The following is a 22,978-nucleotide window of genomic DNA, read 5'->3' as shown; positions in this document are numbered from 1 at the left end:
TCACTTTTCATCAGAGGATTATCAAAGAGTTTGAAAAAACGAGCTTCTAAGTTTCCTGCAAAAGTAATGTTTAAGATCTGACGCTGTTTCTTCATTATTGATACCAAACTGGCATGGGGAAAAATAAACTAGACACTAGTCAAGTTCAAAAACAGGTGTGTAACAACAATAATTTTACTTTTATGACATTTGTTTCTGAGGGCCTGAAGCTTAAGGAGTTTATGTACGTAAAGTGAAGTGAAAGGGGGTATCAACGAGAATATAAATGTATACTCTCATATATTCTTTAGTTTAAATGATATTCGTACGTTTTGTTAAGTATCTGAAACATTATTCTAGAAAAGAGTTAAAAGTGCATTTGAGCAGAACATTCATAGGAACCTATTACGAACCGAACCTTACCTAACTTTACCTAATCTAACCTAATCAAATCTTGTTCAACCGAACCGTACAAATCACATTGATTTTATTCCATCTCGAATGCCACACCGTGTGACAAAATCATTTGTTCTGATCAAAGTGCACTCTTACCATATTCGTATAATTGAAGGACTGGCCGATAGAGGAGGCTAAGCCACAAAAACTAAATTCCGATAAGTCGAAGGGCAAAGTGTAGGACAAATAACTGCAAATCTTCCCCTGTGAAGCTGGTTCTTTTATGTATGTATACCACTCTATAGATATCTGTGCAGCTTATAACCTGTAATACATACTGTAAAATGTGTTATATTGAGTAATAAACAAATATTAGTAAGGTAAAGGAAATATTTTGCTGTCACGATTTCTGACAATTTGGTTAATACACACTAAATACAACGGGTTAGGTTAGATTTCTAACCTGACCTAACTTAACATAACCTAATAAATTAGGTTAGGTTAGATTCGGTTATATTAGGTTAAGGTAGATTAGATTTCTAACATAATCTAACCTATCCTAACACAACCTAACCTAATTTGTTATTACATACCCGGAATCTCTGAAATTTTGAATAATGTTTGCTTTATGTATTTTACTACCTGAAATGCTCTTATTGAGAGGATTAGTTTATGGAAATGAAAGTGCAATGACAAAAATCCATAATGCCACCCCTTCCTCACGCCCAAAGAGGATGAATTTGGTTTTAAACGGCATCGGGTTGGTCACTATTCATTTCAGTGACCCTGAAAATCATGGACTGGACACCAATTTCGGCTAAGTTAGTTAGTCCTGGCTGCATTAAAGTACCAAAAATCGTTAAAGTTGGTCGAGGAGAGTTGGCAATCAAAGATTGTTACAATGAATAGAAAATGCCCCCACTTCCCTTAAAACGGAAATTTTCAAAAACAATAGGACACGTTTTTCTTTAAGCTTAATGAGGAGTTTATATACCGAGTTTCATCTTTCTAACTTGATAGGTTCGTGAGATACTGCATTTTAGGTACAAATTTTAAACCCCTTCTACTCCTTAGGATTCGCTCTTTAATCAAAGTAATAAGGGCCGTTCACAGTGGCGTATTTAGGGTGGAGGCTTCCGGGCTTAAGCCCCCCGCGAAATCTTACTTCCTATAGTAAAGTATATAAAATATCTTGCTGAATTTTCACATTTTCAGCAAAGCGCCCCCCCCCCCCCGAAAGTTAGCAAAGCCCCTTCCGAAACAAAACCGTAAATACGCCACTGAGGTCAACTCATGTACGGTACTAAAAATTATAAAAATCGATCCAAAGCTCTAGAATGAATTAGCGAATAAACATTATATTCGTTTTTATTTGTATAGATAATTAACCATTCTTGACGATATTTATATATTTATTACATTATATTGTTTCATCTGTGAGTAGAAATAATTCATTATTTGTATTTGGAAAGACAAGGAGTATCATAATTATGTTTTGAATCCATTTTTACAAATAAAGCGCGAAGTGTAACAAGCAGGCAAGCGAATACAATCTTCACAGATACCTCCACATAACGTCACGGACAGTGAGCCAATCAGAACGCTAATCGCGAACTGGGGCTACCTGTTATTTTATATACCTTGGTACTGAATTGCCTTTGTCCATCCAATTTATAGGGTCTTTTGGGTGGCGGTGGCGCTGCTGCTCCGTGGGAGGGGCCAGAAGCCGTCGTCTGCATGTGACTGTAGATCCATCTGGAGGGAGATTCTCTTGCCGAACCACGTGGTGGTGTTTGTAAACACTGATGGGTGGATTGTTTGTTTACAACATTACATAGGATATTACAATATATTTTAAGATTATATATTTGTATTACAGTTTCGGCTATGTAACATAACTTTCCTCAGACTCATTATCATACACTGCTTTGGTCAGTTGGAGTTTTATTAGCAATCTTGAATTTTCCAAAGCTGTAATGAATAATTTAAATGTTTCATTCATGATTTCCACTACAATACTTTTGATTAATTCAGAATGTTGTGGTAAAACACTAAAGTCGTTGAGGGTCAAAATAACAGTGTTTTCATATCCTACCATAGCTATTACTTAATGTTAGAGCAGTCATTCCAAACTCGTGGCTCTTGCAAAAAGAACGGTTCTTGAATCATTTTTCTACGGTCATTGGTTCACTCCCAGAATGTAAGAAAATAATACATAGTTTACAGCAGTGATACCCACCGATTTTGACCCGTGACACACTTTATTGAAAGAACGTGACACATTTGTTTGATTTTTTAATGGATAACAATACAAATTATAACAGTGTAAGGTATTTCTATAAAGTAGTGACTACGTAGTACTGAGGATTGTTGTCACTGGAGGTGTTGAGTAGTACAATCTGTCTTAAAATTGATTTTAATTAATTATTAAATGCTTCATAATTTTTAAATTCTAAACTTTCGGACTCTATGGGACTGCGGGGAGGGGGTTATGTTGGCTCAGTGGTAGAGCGCTATCGTCTCTGGTTTGACCCCGGCCAAGTAACTGCATGGTGGACAACATCGTGTCCGCAAGTTTTCTCGGAGGTACTCTCTTTTCCTCCCACATTTCATTCCACCAATTCTTCATCATCATTCACTTGCCTTAATCATCGTCTCCTTTTGCCTTAAGGGCATAATCGTAGGACGTTCAACTGAAATATTTCATTTCATTTCTATGGGACTGCGCGACACGCTAGGGTGTCGCGACACACCGATTGGGAACCACTCATTTACAGTGTTAACAAATTTTCTCACTTATGATAAGGAAAAAGTCTCTCCCAGTGAGATCCAAGTTAACAGACATTCTGAAAATCGCTAGGGCAAATAGCAAGTCTCGCTCCGAAAGCTGGTTGCAGAAAAAAGATGCCAAGTGTTGGAAAAAAAATATATCTACTATCCCAAGGATGTTGTAATACAGAAGATATGTTATACTGCAAAATCATAAAGCCATACATCACAGCTTCGTTACGCTTACTGCACTATCTTTGTTGATTCAACTTAAAATCAGTGTCCCATAAGTTAAAGTTTAAAATAATCCAACTGGGTCCAGTGATCTCGAGGTCGAGTAAGCGCTACTCCCACTGATATTAACGAGTCATTGAAGGTAATAACCCCAAACCCGAACAAAATTATTGAGCGCGAGCCCAAGTGAATGCAAGTCCAACTGAGGATAGTGAATGCGAGTTCCGTTGAGGGAAGAGACCCAAGTGCGAGCTTATCTGAGGTTACGGGAGCACTAATCTGAGTGAGCGCGAGAACAAATGAAGTTAGTCAAGGCGATGCTGAATGAGCCCGAGCAACTGCGAGTAATGAACTCAAGTTCCAAGAACGCAAGTTGAAGATAACGACCCCAAGTCCGATCAAAATTATTGAGTCACTGCTCAAGTAAGTCAAAGTTCCCCTGAGGGCTATGAGCGAGAGCCCAGATGAGAAAAGTAAGCCAAAGTGCGAACCCATTTCAGGTTAGCGAACCTGACGATAAATGAAAATAATGATCTAGTTTTCAGTGAGCCGTAGCCCCACAATGGGAAGTGAGCTCAAGTGGGAAGCTAATTGAGGTTAGTGTGCGATTGAGTGCGAGCCCCACCTTCTTCCTTGAGCAAAGTACGAGCTCAAGGAAGCAAGTACCCGAACAAAATTAGTGAGCGCGAGCTCAAAGGAGGCTAGTACATGCGACCCTCATATAATAATATGAGTCCGAGCTCGGGTAAACGCGAGCTTAATGAGACTAGTGAGCGTGAGCCCCACTGAAGGTAATGAACCCAAGCCCAAATGATTGGAAGCCCCAGTGATATTCGTGAGCCCGAGTGCGAGTCCGATTGAGGTTAGTGAACCCGAACCCCAGTAATTGCGTGCACGAAATAGATTAGTCAGCGCGAGCTCCAAGTAGAAAAGTGAGTCCGAATCTCCTTAGAACATATATGTCCGAGCCCAAGTAAACGCGTGCTTCAACAACAATAGTGATCTAGAGGACCACTGAACGTAATGAACCGAGATCTGTTAGCTGTACAAGTAACCATTTTGAACGTTAAAGCAAAGATTTAAATAAAAATAGACGCAATAAACAATACATGCTCACATACGGAAAAAGTAATGTTTCGAGCGAACATTAATGGCAGAAAAGAGAGGAGCCAATTAGGTTTAGCGATGCTTGCTTGTTTTTCGGTTTCATGGAACTACGAAGACAAAAAAAGCTACGGCCAATTCTTAACATTATAACATCCTTGCACTATCCGGATTTCCTTATGACCTTCCTTATGTTTTTTTTTTTTTTTTTTTTTGAAAGAATAGCAGTATTCGGTAGGATTTTAGACATTTACTAACTTTTTACATGTTCATTAAGTATGTGAATAGCTTTTGCTTTTCTTTCTTAAATGGCCGGCACTACTGTACACTCATTGGCCCACTTAGGATACTGAATTTGATGTGGCTGTTTTAGAATTTCAATGAACAAACATCACAAAAGTAATATCGTATCTGGTAAAAATAATTAAAAAAAAATGGAAGATGTCTTTAGCGATATAAAGCAAATTAATGGAAAAGTACTATCTTTAAAAGTGTAGGCAGCCTTTTATAAAGGTAACCAAAAAGGTTCTGTCGCTTTTTGTGGAGGTTTGTGTTTCATTGCCCTCACACCGCGAGTTGAATGCGAATGGAGATAAGGCGAAGGTCAGTTGTTGGCGTGGGTATATCCAATGTACTACCTGGTTGTGGCAGTTCAGTTACACCGTGAACTTGCGTAAGGACAGAGTGAACATGTGACCTCCACAGAGTGTCATAAGGGTGTGTATGCTGTACGAGTTCAAACTGGGGTCAAACGCCACTACAGCGGGATTTCCCTGTTATAGTTTTATTGAGAACAATCGTTTCCCTGTTTAGTTTTATTGAGAAAAATCATGTCCCTGTTTAGTTTTATTGAGAACAATCATATCCCTGTTATAGTTTTATTGAGAACAATCATTTCCCTGTTATAGTTTTATTCAGAACAATAATTTCCCTGTTTAGTTTTATTGAGAACAATAATTTCCCTGTTTAGTTTTATTGAGAACAATCGTTTCCCTGTTTAGTTTTATTGAGAACAATCATGTCCCTGTTATAGTTTTATTGAGAACAATCATTTCCCTGTTATAGTTTTATTGAGAACAATCATGTCCCTGTTATAGTTTTATTGAGAACAATCATTTCCCTGTTATAGTTTTATTGAGAAAGTGCACAAATGTCTGTTGAGTTAAGAAGTGTTAGGGGAGGTCCAGACCCAGTGTACCTCCTATGGGTATGGATGTGTTCGGATTCCATCGTAAACTGAAGGTCCACGTCTCATTTAGCCTCGATGCTGAAAAGGAACGTTACACTCCATTTAACCAACCAATCACGTAATTCTGTCTGCTTCTGATCGTAGTCCACTCCTTAGTTTTATGATTCCAATTCGCCTTTGTGTTAGATACGGTTTCCTTGTCAGACGAATCAAATATGAATATTATCAAATTTACATCATGTACTACATGGAATGATAGGCGATGACTTTTCTTTTCTAGTCTTATGGCTAATACTTGAACTCTTTTTCTATTTCCAGATTGGGAGAATTTTGTCCGTGAGAAGCTGAACGCTTGGAAGAGCACCAATCTCGATTGGCTCTACAACTTCACGGGCCCCAAACACATCGTTTTCTACGAAGATTTAGTATCGAACGTCGAGAAGGAACTCAGGTCTCTTTTATCATTCCTCAACTACACGGTCTCCGAGGAGGATATGAAGTGCACCATGGACAGGAAAGAAGGAATCTACAAGAGGAAGAAACGCGCCTTCAATTTTGACCCGTATACACCGCTTATGAAGAAAGCGTTGCTGCAGGAACAGACAGTAGTGTACACTGCTATAAGGACGTATTTGGAGGAGAAGACCTCAACCAGTTATAATGAAACGACGGTGAACGTCGAAAGCAGATGATAATGGTTCCTGTAGAAAGTTTTCTTATTATCATTCAGTGTCTGAATTATACACGCAAAAATCTTCCAAACCAAGGTGATGCTCGTGTAATATACCAAAGAAGTTTCTTTTTTATACGTAAAGAATATAAGCCCATTGCTGGCAAATGACAAAAGAAACACGGAGTAAAACAAAATGGCTTCTAACAAAACACGATTGATTTTGCCTGGTTTCTTCATTAGTGGTAACTGTTGTATTGTGGAAAACATTTCTTCCTATCTATCCATTTAGAGGTTGTTACTTCAGAAAAGAAAACAAAGGATCGTAAAGTACAACCTTGCTCCATTTTTGTGCTTTCAGAAAGATGAATTGGTACAGGTAAGAGGTAATTCCAATATGTAAATTACTTACTATTTATTGATATATTCAATTTTCTAATCTTATGTCTCGGAAGTGTTAGTGGACCAGTCGTAAAGCTTGACCTAGAACTATCAATTTCACCACCTAATAGAACGCGAGGGTCACCCCCCTTCCATGAAGTTTTGCCAGTGTCGTCCCTCGCGCTATACAGGGAACATCTCCTGATGGTACAGTGTTGTTGGAATGCCGCTATATTTTGTTTTCTTATTATTGTCACTTTATATTTTGCTAGTCGCTCGTTTGCCACATCTAAGTTTGGCTACATTTTTCGTGACTTCTGCTGTTTCACTTTTTCTCAAGGGTATGTTCGAAAGGCAGTTTTACGAATCGTCCCGAATTCTCCCGAAGCCTCACATGTGAGGAAAATCAGTTCTATGATAGGCTTCACGAGTCGTCGCGGTTACTATACTTCCTCACAAGTTTGAAGCAAAACGTTTGTTAGCAAGTTATTGATGATCGAAACGTTAGGTCACGCAAAAATGACACAGGGAACAAGTACACTGTAATGTGAGGAAAATCCGTTTCCCAACAATACTGTGTTGTTCGTGATGGTGAGGGTCCAAGGAAACAGCTTCCTGAACTGGCAACTTTGAATTTCCATTTAACATTGACCACCTTACCAATGTGGAGCCCAAATGACTAGTGTGATTGAAAAATATCCACTATTTTACATTGAAAACAGCGCATTTCCAACAACTTACTTTCCTCTCTTTCCATTTTTTCATATCTTTACTTGTAATGAAATTGGTTTATGTCTCCAGACTTTTGATACACCCTGTATACTGTATACCGGGCAGCTTAGAGTAACATTTAATTTCCCTTCTATTGATAAGAAAAGAGCCTTTCGGCTTCTTCAAGTAACTCAAGAGAAAACTCTTAAGCAGGACTGTCCTGTGGTTGGAGCAAGTGGGGTAGTGGCTCCAGGACTCGCTGTTGCCACAGGACGGCCCCGTCATAGGAGAAAGAAAAAATGAAATCTTTCAGTTTTACGTCCCACGATTATGCTGGCTAGGCTAGAGGAGACGGTGATGGTGAGAAATGAATGGAATGGTGGGATAAAGAAAGTGCGAGGAAACGGGAGAGCCCCGAGAAACCCCACGCACACGGTGTTTGTCAACCACAAAGCTCACTTGACGCGAGCTAGGATCGAACTAAGGACCCTATGTACCAGAGTAGGGGGAGAGAGACCCTTGATGAAAAATAAATCTGCTATTTCTGATTCATTCTTGAGATTCAAAATATTTAGAGATGATGAACCATTATTTTATAAAACATTTTTTACGACTGTATGCTCTTAATATCACTAAGTGTACACATACTGGGATATCACTATCATGGATATGAGGCACAAAAACCTATCCATACTGGATATGGAATTCTCACCTGCATTATTCGCCTCGCAATTTACTTTCACTCCAGACTCCACAAATCAACGGGATGGCTCTATTTTTTAATCCTTTTCTGGAACTTTAAAACTCTGTTGCTTTAATATAGACCTATGATCCGACTCTTTTATGGAGATGGAATAATTTAGCATAGAAAGACCTGATCTGTGCGAACTTCTTGGATAATGTTCTGTGCACTCGCCAATTACATTGAATTCAAATTCTGCAGTGGCTCGGGGTTCAACTTTTCATAATCTGTGTTGCACAAATATTCAAAGCAAAATAATTTTATCAATCAATCTCAAGCTTCATAACTTTTGGATTCTCTTGAGGAACTTATAACAAAAGTATTGAGTGTATTTCTAGTTATTGAAATAGGTCTCGGGGTTTTTTCCAATCCCTTCTCACATTGAAAATTCAACTATTGGACCCCTTCTGGATTTTAAAGCTTTCAAAAGCCTTTTGAGATTTAATAAATAAATCTTAGTCCTTTTGGAATTTAGTAAATAGTTCTTAACTCCTTATAGGACTACACAAACAGTTCTTCCATCCCTTTGGAACTTACGCAATGATTCGTAGACATTTTAGACACTTTATAAAGAGTCCTGAAGATCTTTCTCGAATGCAAGACATAGCTTTTTCATCCTGTTATGAATAAGCTCCCAGCTCCCTCATAACCTAAGAAACACAGGCTTGGCTCCTTCTAGATCTTTAAAAAGAGCCAAGAACGTCTTTTTGACCTCAAGAAATAGCTCTTCAGAATTTCGTAACAAGCTTGTGCGTCAAAGTGCGATTTACCACGAGATTATCACAATCGAAGTGTTTGTCAACGGGAAAGGCGGGGATGGGTGTTTAAGCAAATCTTTGCACTGAATTGCTTCAACGTAGAAAGTTAATATATGTACTGTATATATCAATATTTTTTTATTAAACTATTTGTAATTAGTGAATATGAATAATTCGCCTTTCGCTTCTCTGTAATGTTTCTTTTTGAACAGTCGATATATATTAACGCATTTCTTGTAATATTATAATTATACCCTATATAAATACAGGGTGTTAATGTTCACGGTTGACAACAACACTTGGAAGGTAGAATCTACTCATAGAAACAAGAAAATCCAGTAAGCATTTCCTTCATATCAATTAGTTTCAGAGTTACAGGTTGCCGAAATCGTGGGAAAATTAACTTTGGTAGTGAACATCTCCAAAACTGCTAGTCATTGAGCTGATACGATATGTTATTGTCTTAGACTTATAATCTACTCTATCCAAAAATGTATGATTCACAATCTTGGAGAAGCACGCAAAGGATTTTCTCATAGGAAGTGAGGTATAACTAGTGCTTTCAACGGGTCGGGTTGAAGACCGTCCCGACCCGACCCGTGACCCGAATTGACTGACCCGACCCGACTGACCCGAACCGTGATCCGACCTCATTGACCTACCCGACAACCCGACCCGAGCTGACCCGATTGACCCGACCCGAGCTGATCCGACTGACCGACCCGACAACCCGACCCGAGTTGACCCGACTGACCCGACCCGACAACCCGACCCGAGCTGACCCGATCCGAGTCGGGTCGGGTCGGGTCAACCCGATCCGTTTGAGAGCACTATGGTCACGACACTGGGTGAACGCCAAAATGCACTCACATTGGGAATTAAACCCGGACCACGTGTACCGAAGTCTTACACGTTAACCGCTAGCTAGATCAAGTGGGGGATTTGTATATGCATCTTAATGAATATTTGGCACTTTTGAGATTTGGTTATTTCTTTTTATAACTGATACCAATGTCCGACGTGGAAGAAGTTTATTTTTTTTTTCTTGCTTTAGTTCTATGTGACGAAATTTTTATTCAAGGTCAGTGTTCTCACCTGTTTGGACGGCAGGAGGTCTTCTCGGAAGGCAATAGCAAGATTCTCTTGGCGGAGACAAAAGGAAATCGTTTAACTATAATGATAAGGGTTGAGGAAACAGGAGAACACCTGTGATTTTTTCCAAGACTTCACCTTTCATTCCAAAATAGGTTCTTATGATTCCGGGACCCGTGCCACTTTGATTTTTCTTTCTTGGTAATTAAAACGTATTTTACAGTATATATAGTTGCACGTAAGATTTAAAAATACAGTATGATATTTAATTACAAAGTACTAATTTTATTTCATCACTTTCAGCCCAACAAATGAAATTCAAACAATTCGCTCCCTGGTTGTTGGTCATCAATACTGCGTCTTATTATTTGTCTTGCAGTCAAGTCTTGGTCCTGCATTTCGTAGTTTTGGTGGTCTTTCATGCTATAGAAGAGCCAAGAATACTCGCCTCATCGGTACAAATGAAGACCAAGTGTGATTTTGATTATGGTCTTTCATATATACGGAAAGCAAGAAAATATGCTCATCGCTACTTGGTGATCACTAAAACAAGGCCAAGAGCAAGATTAAAATTGCATTTTCGTCTTGCATATCCAATCTTTATCTTGTTCTTGTATCGATGTCCTTGGGCTTGGTGAAATAAAATGAAATATTCAGTTTAAGGTCCCTCGATTCTGCACCGAGGCTAAGGGATACGGTGAACATGAGAAATGAATGAAATGGTGGAATGAAGAAAGTGGGAGGAAACAGAACCTCGAGAAAACCCATTACACGGCGTTTCTCCACCACAAAGCCTACTTAGCACAAGCTGGGATCGAACCATGGACACCATGCACCAGAGATGAACCCTCTACCACTGAGCCACCGCAGCCCTGCTTGGGCTTGGTCGTCCATATCCAATCTTTCTTTTAGCCTTGCTTAACACGTTAGCTGCCATGTGGGTCCGATCGGACCTACTGGAGTGATCTAAGAAAATGTTCTTGTAGGTCCGATTGGACCCACAATTTCTAATTCGTCGAATTGACGTTAGAGTACTTGTATTGTTAAATTCTGTCTCTACTGTTATTGAACTGTAGTGTTTTTATTACACATGTAGGTTTTGGTATTTGATATTGATTATTAACGCCGCTAGGGGCGCTAAATACCAAGTAACAAGCATTTGTTGCTTTTGTAGACCCGATCGGACCTATGTTTTGCTTTTTCAGTGACATGTTGAAAAGTTTAACAATGAATACATTATTTATTCTAATTTATTTTCACAAGATGTCAGTGTCCCTGTCATTTGCTGAATTTTCAGAAAAGTCTAGATCACTACACTATCGAGTTCTGTGCATATTTCTTCGGTTTTCATTGCACAAAGATATTACTTATTAGCACTAAAAGCAAGATGAATATATCCACACTTCTCACTTCTGGACATGTAGTAATAAACAAATAACTTTCTAACAGAGTTGCCAGTTCAGCTGTAATTTATCCCCTTGCCCATAAACAAAATATACACACGTAGGTCCGACACACGGACCCCCAACTTTTATGCACGCGGATTCACTACCATGCCTTAGATTATGTTTCAATATTAATATTATGTTTAAAAAATATGAACAAAACAAGAATAATGTAAGTAAGTACGCTTGGCACTCTACCGGTGAACAACAAAATTCACCCTTGGCAGCAACGTGTTAAACAACTTCTAGTTTTATTCTAAATCCAGACTCCATATTGGCGTAGATATTAATATTACAGTCGATTGGTAAAATCAATCTTCCACATTTACAAATTAAAGTACACACAAGTACAAAAATAGCATTTACCATAAAAACACTAGCTGCAAGTGTTCAAAATAGATTAATGGCTTCTATAAAATCAATTGAAAATTGCTATTTTTAATTAGGCAGCTAGTGAAAAACAGCAGCTTTCGCCTCCAGCCGAGTTTAAGCTCAACCTAAGCTCAGTTGACCAAAGTGAGCTGACCCGACTGACCCGACCCGATAACTCGACCCGACAACCCGACCCGAGCTGACCCGATTGACCCGACCCGACAACCCGACCCGAGCTGACCCGGCCCGACAACCCGACCCGAATAACCCGACCCGAGCTGACCCGACTGACCCGACCCGAGTAGCCTGACCCGACAACCCGACCCGAGCTGACCCGACCCGACTTGACTTGACCCGACCCGACCCGACTCGGGTCGGGTCAACTCGACCCGTTTGAGAGCACTAGGTATAACCGAATATTCCATTGTGTTTTTAAGTCTCTGAATGATATTGTAAATTTGCGTACCTATACGATAGAGCAGCGTTTCCCAACGTTTCTCAACTTGCGGCACACTGCAGGTGTAATTTGAATTCTCGCGGCACACTCATATTATTATTATTATTATTATTATTATTATTATTATTATTATTATTATTATTATTATTATTATTATTATTATTTGTAAATATAAAATACAGTGGTATTTTTTCTGTGATTACTTATATTGTTTTCACAGAGCAGAAAGCTCTATCATTGTTTTTTACTCCATGGTAAATTGTTATGCTTATTTTTCATTCTAATTTAAAAATAGAAAACAATTGCAATGAAATGAAAAGGACTCAGGTTTTTAAAAATACACTTTCTATTTCGAAAACTGTATCCAACCTTTCTCTAAGAAGAAAGATCACTAAATAACGAACGAACAAACAAATCTCTTTTAGTTTTAAAACACAAATGTAGGTAGTTTGTATGCATGTTTGCTTTACAAAAGGATTGAATTATATACAATGGTCATAACAATGATAACAAATACTTTTTTCAATTTTAAAAATGTACAGAAAAGTAACACAGCATAAAACTTAAAATCGTAGATTTATAGTAGAAGTTCATAGTAATGTGAAATACAAGTATATATACATTTTTTCAATGTCTTTCAATTTGATTGCTATAAAATTAATAATCTAGTTTCGATCTCCTCGCGGCACACCAGCGGCTCATTCGCGGCACACCGGTTGGGAAACGCTGCGGTAGAGAGTACTTGAGGAACAGCTCAGAGACTATTCACCATTAACACATTATACCGGTGGCATCGATGAATCTAGTGTTGCCAGGTACAGTCAAATCGCGGCAGCTGTAATGACATGGGCAATAATGTCCTTGTGTGTTGCGGTAGGTGTTCCGTACACCAAACGTTTTATCTTACTCCACAGAAAGAAATCCAACGGAGTTTTGTCAGGGAAATATGGTGGTTAAGGCACAGGTCCGCCAATGCAAATAAAATGTTCTACTATTATTTCATTTAGAAATTTTCTGACATCCACATCAAAATGTGCCAGTGCACCATCACGTTGGAACAACATTTGCTGCCTAACCATTCATTACAAAAAAGCCTATACTGTCAAAAAAAATGGCCTTCGGACGGAAAGCTCTAGTGCACCTACCTGCGTTTGGAACTACCATCAATCTACACTGAAAAGTGTCCCTAATGAACGGCTTATGAACCTTTTGTACAACTGTAAAAATAAAGGCAATCCTTATTCCTTACCCTACTCCTCATGGGGTTAACAACAATCCCGAAAGCACACGAAAGTTGTAAGCATCACCTTCCTCATTAGTTAATGCTAGTAAATTCATAGCATTAGTGCTTTCACACTCCTGCAAGTTTGATTTACTCGTATCCACATATTACATATTGTTACACACTGAATTTTTCTAGATGGTTACTGCTGGATAAACTCGTGTTTGTGGGTTTTCTCGGAGTTGTCCTATTTCTTAAATATTCTCGTTGCACTAAATCTTTTAATCATTTTCGTCATTTGCTCTTTTAGCTTAAAGAGCATCACTGTGGAGTGATAATTGTTAAAAACTCAGAGCACGTAAGTAACTTCAAAGTACAAGTCAGGGGCATAACAACAGGAATTCCCAGAGAGGTCGGACTTATTCCATCGTCACAGTGGATTAAGGGATGGAACAGTACATGTTGAGTTCTTTTGTAAGACGCCTGTCAACGCATTTCTGTAGTATTTATTGTCTTTGGCATTATCCATCTGGAAAGTTCATTTGCCCACGCAGTTAGCTTTGTTACTTTGATGTGTGATCACTCCCATGCGCTGTCAACAATCCTTTGTCCACTAGTGAGAAGGTTGAATAAGGGATGTACGAGTAGTGAGTGGTAGAGGACACTTCTACTGCAAGGGGTCCCACTTTCAATTCCAGTCCAGGTGAGTTTGTAGTGGGATAAATTCGTATCCGTGTTTTTACCGGCCAATACTCCCATTTTCTCGCACATCATCCATGAGCTAATTCTTTCAAAGTTATCATAAATATCTGTCTCTTCTAGTCCACATGGTATGATCGTGAGCCATTAAACTGAAGATTTTATTTAGTTTCGTTTCACGCACTACAATAATTTCCTTCCGTAGTTATACAACCACGCACATCATACCACAAACCCTTTGCCATCTTAATTCTTTTCGAGATATTAATGCTTTGTCAACGAATTTTTGTCGTCATGAATAAAAGTAAGACCTACTTAACCTAATGGGATATTCGTTTATCCCTCATTTCCTCTGGGAAAGTCCCTTGCGAGCCAATAAAAAATTGTGAATTATGCATTTTTGCATAGAGCAGATTATGTCTAAAACAATAACATGGCGTCTCAGCTCAGTGGCTAGCAGTTTTGGAGATATTCATCTCCAAAGTTAATTTTCCCACGCTGTTCCTATATAATTGTTATAATAGGTCTAATAAGATTATCTGTTAGCATCAGTACCAGATTTACATGTATAAAGTAGGTTATTTAGATCTGGATTAAGATTGCCATGTTAGGAACGGTTACTTCACATTGCTTTTACGTACGCTATTAAAATTACGTCTTTCTCAATCAGATGATGTAGATGAGACTATGATTTATTTGATCTTTGACGTCGATTTGATCTTTCGTGTTACGTATTGTAAAGAAGTCTCGACAGGATTTTTTAAAAACCCCAGAGTCCATTACCTTTTTACCTCGTGGATTCTTTTATCTCTCATGTTAAGGCATAGTGTTAATTTATAAGAATATTGAGGAAAGTAACAGAACTGTTAACTAATCAATCGTTAACAATTCACGGAGAAAACCCGTGAAACTGTCGAGAGCATTAGTCCCTACAACGTCGACCTCTAGTTAAAATTTGACATGCATTGTAATTATGTTAATCTTTAGGCAATAGAAGAAAGAAACGTCGCATCATCTGCACTTGAGTTGTCCTTTACGTCAAAGTTTACGGCAACCTTTAAAACAAATTTGTGTTACAACACTATAAGGTCTAATTATAACGTTATGCATTTTGGTACCTAAAATCCGAAGCAAAAAAAAATTCGATACATTTAGATCCGAATGTAATTCGCACATTAAGTTGGATTATACTTTAGAAACGAGCAGACTTCTAGTATTATTATACTCTCTTATTTTCTTTGCAGGATAACATGTTCTTCATACAATGAGGAGTGATCCAGGGGCCCTATAATGGAAGCAAAAACATCTTTACCGAGTCAATAGCTCGTAATTTCTTAAAGGCTACATTTCTTGTATTTTAAAATAGTTCTATAGCTCTAGTTTGAAATATATATAACAATTAAAATTAGTTCTTTCGGTTTGGTACTTCGTACTGTGAATAATATTTCAAACTTGTGAAACAATACTTGTGTTTAGCAAAAAGTAGCATTGATGTCGCCAAGACAGTAAGACTTAAATCAGTTATAGTCCTTGCTTGCGTGGAGTGAAACTTCGCCTCTGCAAGTCCCAAAATGTGGAGACAAAAATTCTGATTTAAAATAATTCTAAAATTCAGATCGGAATATAAACCTACAAAATTGTTCTTCGATAGAGAGGCCCACAAGTAATACACAAAAATAGAAAGTGCATAAGAAATAAATGCAAGGAAGTAGCTATAGCCCTATATTCCTTCACGATAACATTTCCTTGACAAACTTATAATTTCAATGCTCAAACTGTCATTTTTTAAAAATTTCAATGCAGTTATATCTTACATTATTTTTAAAGATGGAAACACAAATTAAGTTGCAAATGTGCGTGGATGGCAATTTTTCGAAGTCGTCGTAATTTAATCTTATAAATGTTCCAGATCCTCAACTTTCACGGAATAAACTTGGTCTTTCATTATGCCAATCCAGGAAAATGCTCTTGAATCAGATCTGGCGAACGAGAAGACTATTCTAATCTACTTGATTTCCCACTCCATTTCTACCATTTCTAAACTTCATTTGATAAAACGTATTCTTTCTGACAGTTGCTTACCTGTATTTCCTTCCGACACGTGGTCATAACAATCAGACAAGAAGAACTATTTCTATGGCAACAGCACGTTCAGCCAATCATAGTGGCTCATTTCTCTCGCTCAGTAATGGTAAACATTCTACCCTTTCCGCACGTTGTCAATTTGAATACAAACAAATGCACATTGTTTTAGTCGAATGTCAATTTGAGTAGTAAACCTGCTGGTTATTGAGAGCATTCTTTTCAATTCTCTTTTGTGTCATTTAATTTTATAAAACTGAGGTTTTATTTACAATGAATAATTTCGTGTTTTAATACCCGAGGCAAAAGCTGGCAACATAGCATTGAGCAGCATGTGTGCGCGCAGTGAGCTGTCAGAAGGGACAAGTAGTATCAACTGCAGTGTAGAGAAGAAGAGCATATTTTATCTGTTGACCGAAAACCTGAGCAGAAATTCAACACAACAATCACAACATGTTTTTAACAACTTCTGGTATTTTTACCGTAAACACACTCTAAAGTAAATTTAGTAATTCTGAAAACCATATTTGAGATTAGTAGGTTGGGTCCTAAGCAATGGCGGATCTAGGCCGGGGGCTTAGGCCCCCCAGTTTTTTGAGTGACAAAAATAATTGAAGCTATTGTTTATATATTTTTTTTAAAAAAATTATAGTAAACTCACGATATACCTATGATATTCTAGGTTCTGTTTGCCCGCCCATAGTTTTTACCTTCTAGATTCGCCTCTGGTCCTACGTGAAAACTTTTACGGTTTTTCTTACACTAATCGAATACAGATATAATACGAGTAACTAGAAACCGACTGTAGATTCGTAGTTTATCGCTGAACCTATGAGTATAATAAGGAATTTGAAACTTTAAAAATGTAAAATTAAGAATAAAATAATAAAGTGTTGATAAAACTTCTGCTGCCTAGACTTTCGTTAATTCTTTTGTCTTGGAAATAATAGTCTACTTCTGAAAGACATGCCTTTGATCGGTGTTTGTTCTGTAGTCACTGAGGGAAAATTCGTTGAAGCTTTAATCATTGACATTTTTTAAAAAATTCAAAATTACTTCTAAACTGCAAAATACTAACACAACGTACAAAATATAACTTACTAAAAGAAATCACAAATTATTAAAAAAGAATTTTGCACACCCATTAATTGTTAAAAGAGCAAATGCAAGCATTACAATTTTTGTTTAGTAGCAACCTAGCAACTGCAAAATACTATGAAACATAATCATAGATGTTCGTAATACCATGACGGATTCATCCGCCATTTTGTACCATTTTAATTTTCATATTTTTTTTTACGTTGAATTTACTACGATACAAAATAATTGTTAATAACATTAATTAGTGATGTATTTCTAAGTGACTGGGACCTAGATTTGCATCCAAAGATATAAACTCTCAATTGAGGTTATGAAGGAACGGATATTCGTTGACATCTAGACTATGACGTCATAAGGGAAACTAATGGCTGTATTACAGACAGGAAGCATACAGACTTCTTCCTGTGTTCTTTATTAAAATTAAATGTCTATGTGCTGCAGAAATAATAATCCACAGACAAAGAATGCATATAGAGTGTAAACTCGGCAACAATCTTGCAATCTCGTATAATGAGTACAGGGTAGCACCTCTCACTTGTAACACTATTACCAGATGTGAAGGTTAAAAAGTAGCGTGGTTGTACTCCAAAGTAGCTGATTTGAACTATTTGTAGCCCAAAGATAAAAATGAATCATTTTTCAACTATACACTTTTACTAATGATACATATTCATATCTTTATTGATTTAATGTAAGCACCTGATGCTGAAACTACGTCAGATGTCTGGGTTGAAAACGATTATGTGAGGACCATAGCTTCGGGCTGTTGGCAGTAGTGTGTTAGGGCTAACTCCGTACTACATGAGGGACAGTAGAACAACAGAGTGCAGAGAACTGAGCAGACCACGATAGTGTCAAAAGGAGCAACGTTTCTGATATCCAAGGAAATACATGTTCGGCTGAGTCAATTCTGTGGGCTCTAAGATAACCTTTACAAAGTTTAGACTACCCGTTTTCGTTGTTATTCCTTACTTCTTTAATTTATTTGCTAAATTCTTTGTGCGAGCCCTGAATTCCTGTAGTTTTTATTGTACTTATTAAGTTAATATAGGTAATATAGTAACACAATTCAATTTGCAATGTTCGCGCTCAAACATCTCCGTTCAACTACTACGCCAAGGCGTTAACTGTGACAGCAACATGATTAGTGATGCTGCAACAGTGCAAGCTCAACAAAGTCCAGTGTTGTCAGATATGACGATTAGAAGATACTAAAATAAGAATTGAATTAGTATTGAACATGTTAGTTTTAGTAAAAGTACTTTTCATTGCGAATAGAATATTAGACAAACAAAACTTCTATTGTAAACCTGTTATATAAAACTAATAATGTTTCTGTGATTTTATCTACGAAAATAAAAAAGTAGCGTACTCGTAAGCAGGCACTTAGCCGGGAGGGTCCGGACCTTCTCCCCCTTCGAGACTAGAAATGAAAAAAAAATTAAGGAAAGATGAAACAAAATGACATGAGAAAAAGAAGGATCAGCGTTAAAAATAAACTACAGGAAGCTTTTGGTTAGTTCTCCTTATGAGAATATTTGTATTACTTGCAATACATGGTGGCGAGGTGAGCGAGATATCCTGGAAGAGTCAGGGAATTTGAAATTTCTAATCTGGCAACACTGACTTGTAACGAAGGAGCTAACTTCTCATTTGATGTCAGCTGTGTGGAAATTTTAAATTTTAGTATCAACAGGCATGTGGTGAAGCAGTTCCTGAACTCTCAAACAATAAAATATGCAGGAAAATTAATGCTCAACCTAGATGCAGTAGTCCAAGAAACTGAAATGAAATAATTATGTGGTTATTTTTATTTAAGTTGCTAATAGCTACAATGGAGTGGTAGGATTAATTTTCTATCGGATCTTTCCACATTTAATTTACCGCTCACAGACAAACGAAGCAGATAAACGGTGACAACCCATGACATCACTTGCGAAAATCGATGGCAGCGCCAACGAAATCGAATGTTGATTGGTTCTTTCATCGTGCAGACGATCAAAACTGATTCCAACAGCGCATATAGAAAGTTACTTGACTGTAGTCAGGCACGGAAAATGTTCTGATAGCGTAGCCCTATCGTCGGTGGACGTCTGAAACAGCAACAGAGGAGATAGAAGATGGTCGTTTGCATATTTAGCTTAGCATATTAGAAGGAAAAAATAGAAGAATGTAGTAGGAAAATTAGGTCCTTTTCTTTTTTTATTCCGTCACTAACTACATATTGTGAAAAGAGTTATAAAATCACTGAAATAGCGGGAGTAACTGTAAAATCGAAGGACATAATTTCATCCACAACATTCTTGATCTGGGACTAAACCAAAGATAGTTTATGAATATGAGCTCTCTACCTAGAGTAATCATGTCCTCCAGTACGACGCAGAATCAAAGTAATTCGTAGAAAAATGTAATTGAAACAATTGGCAATACTATATTGTTTCCCACTACGACATTTGAGGATTGGAGTAGCCAATGTTCGTGAAGCAAGTGAACTTCCTATTTCAGGCAGTATATCCGTACTTAAAGCTTTCGGAAATCAACAATTCGTAGTTGCCCTACTAACAGGACATCACTATATTATATTTCAATTTCTGGAGGAGAAAAGAGGATATTAAACTTGAATACATGCCGAAGTAGTGATTCAAATTCAGCTTGAAGCAGTAGGTCCTTTCTTATGTAATCACGGTGCTGAGAAGGCATACTAAATCAATCACCATATTACTATTCGTTCCGATCTGAGAGAGTCCAAGCAATTTGTTAAGGCAGGATAGTTAGGCTATTTTACTTATTTGTCTATTTTCCATACAATTTGGATTATTTTCGAGTATCCATACAGTTGTCAAAAATTATACTGTACAGGGTTAACATAAATGATTCATGTGTTTTGAAAAGTTTATATTTTCTAAAGTATTACACGTACGCACATGATAGATATATGAAAAAAACACAGAAACCCAACAAGTTTGTATTGTGTAGAGTTTGGTAACCCCTCATTGGCACATCCCAGTTCGTAACTACCTAAACGATAAACTTCCGCGTCGCTGGATTGGGCATATTGGTGAGAATGACCTAGCTTTTTGTTCCCCTGGCCTGCCAGATCTCCTGATTTAACGCTCTGCGACTTCTTCCTGTGCGGGTACGTTAAGGACCTTGTTTACATATCCTCACTACCGCATTCCTTAGTCGAGCTCAAAGAACGTATCAGTGCTGCAGTGCAAATAATTGGCAGGACTATGCTACAAAATGTATGGAATTTTGAGCTCCAGTATCGTCTGGACGTGTGTCGTGTCACCAAAAAAGGCACATATTGAACATTTGTAGAGGGAGTATAAACTTGGTTAGTGTATGTTCCTATATATATCTGTATATATAAATTAAAAGTGATTATGTTTGTGACTCTTAATCTCTTGAACCGCCCAAGCGATCTCGATCAAATTTTCAACGTAGATGCGCTTCTGGCCTGGGAGTGGTTTTAGCTATTTACTTTGCTGGTAACAACTACTTAAGGGAGGGAGACATAGAAAAAATTAAATAAAACTTAATAATTCTGGAATCACCCGACCGATGATCTTGATCATATTTTCAATGTAGATGAGGTTCGAGACTGGGATGATTTTTGTCACTATAGGGGAGGGGTGGAGGGAGAGATATACAAAAATCAATAAATATAAACATAAAAGTGACTATGTTCATGAATTAATTACTTTTCAACCACCCGATCGATCTCAATCAAATTTTCAACATATGAAGTTCAAACCTAGGAAGTTTTTTATAATTTCATTTTAACAGTAGATCTTAGGGGAGGAGGAGGGGAGGAGGGGAAATATATGAAAATGAATAAAACTTAATAACTCTTGAATCACCAGACCGATTTCCATCAAACTTTCAACATAGATAAGGTTTGGGGCTGGGATGTTTTCTTTATTTCACTTTTACGGTGCAACGAAGGGGAGGAGGAGGCGGAGATATATGTCAAAAAAGTAAAAATAAAAGTGACTGTCTTTGTGACTTCATCACGTTTAAACCACCAGACCGATCTTAACCAAATTTTCAACATAGATGAGGTTCAAATATGAGGTAGTTTTCATCATATCACTTTAACTGTAGAACTTAGGGTAGGGGGAGGAGAGGGGAGAAATCTATAAAAATAAATAAAACTTAATAACTCTTGAACCCCGGACTGATCTCGATCAAATTTTCAACCTAGATTAAGTTCGAACATTATATGATTCTTGTCATATCACTTTGACGTTGTAACTTAAAGGAGGGGAAAGACATTTACAAATGTTCGAAAATGACCGATATTAGTGTCGAATCTATAGTTTTTGAGGTCGCTGAGATGAACAATGACACTTGTGATGCCATTTAAATCAAAATTCAGCAATCAAAAATTGTTAGGGGGAGGGGTATATGTATAATCAAAATGACCAATATCAGTGTCAAATTCATAATTTTCGAGGTCTGAGATGAACAATGACACTTCCGATGCCGTGGCCCGCAACATGGGGAGGAAAGGGGATATATAAAAATCATCGAAAATGACCAATATCAAGGACTGCTTTAGTAATAGTAAAAAGTGACTGACTAACGAAACATTATATGATATATTATATAATACATTATAATGTTCTTAATTTAACCCAGCAAAGCGGCTGATGCCAGCGTATATATATATATATGTGTGTGTGTGTGTGTGTGTGCGTGCGTGTAATACTTTTGAAAATATAGCCTTTCAAAATGAATTAATCATTTCTGCTAGCCCTGTATTATACATGCTTTGACCTAAAGATCTTACAGTTACCTTAATAAAATTGACTGTTTTTAAATACGATACACTCATAAGATATTTAATCCAGAAGGAAATGTATGTATTGTCTTCACAATACTTATTTAAGAGGGTAATAACATTTATTTACTAAAAATGTTATAAAGAAATGACTTAAATCGAAAAATGTGACTTATTTTAATTTCGAATTTTATGTAACTATCTAAAAAAATGAAGTTTTAGTAACAACTTGTAAATTATTAAAGTATTGTATATTAGTTACGGACATAACTATTTTTAATAAATAAGAGTTATTAGTAAAACAATAGCAGAAATCTATGATAATTCTGTTTTTCATAGTGATTTGTAAATTCTAGACAGCTATGGAACCGAAATTGTAATTAACTTTTCTCATCACTTTGAAAACAAATCATTGAGGGTTATCTAGTACTTTCAATTGAGTTATAGTCTGGTAAGAGCTTTCAAAAGTGAAATTGTAAAACAAGAGAAAGTCAACATAATTTTACCAATGAAGAGTTTTATATACTCTTGTGTAAAAATAATAATAATTATCGATAAATTTTTAAGTCTATGTGTGTGATCTAAACTTGACTCTGATCTCCTGTATAGTTTGTACTTGGTTCTGTATGCTTGATTAAATTTTAAGTAAAATGTTCATAATATATGAGTGGGTCGGGCGAACATACAGTAACGGTAAGCGTCGCTAATGGTGATATTAAGTTATTTGGTGGAATGGGTTGTAATCGAACCACAGAAGAGTATGTAGGTGGTTTTATTTTACGAAGGTCG

The 22,978-nt window shown here is 37.2% G+C and overlaps 1 protein-coding gene across 1 annotated transcript in view; it reads left to right on the top strand.

Annotated features, from left to right (window-relative positions):
• Window positions 1–22,588, top strand: part of LOC145692758 (WSCD family member AAEL009094-like) — a 290,574-nt gene extending 267,986 nt beyond the window's left edge. The window contains exons 5-6 of the mRNA XM_081768202.1: window positions 5,990–6,720; window positions 15,465–22,588. Coding sequence (XP_081624328.1) covers window positions 5,990–6,363 — 374 coding nt within the window. The 3' untranslated portion in view covers window positions 6,364–6,720; window positions 15,465–22,588. The remainder of the gene's footprint in view (window positions 1–5,989; window positions 6,721–15,464) is intronic.
• The last annotated feature ends 390 nt before the right edge of the window (window positions 22,589–22,978 follow it).

The sequence above is a fragment of the Thermobia domestica genome, chromosome 8 (assembly GCF_964235325.1).
Source record: "Thermobia domestica chromosome 8, izTheDome1.hap1.1, whole genome shotgun sequence".
NCBI lineage: Eukaryota > Metazoa > Arthropoda > Insecta > Zygentoma > Lepismatidae > Thermobia > Thermobia domestica.
This window is presented reverse-complemented; position numbering and strand designations above follow the sequence as displayed.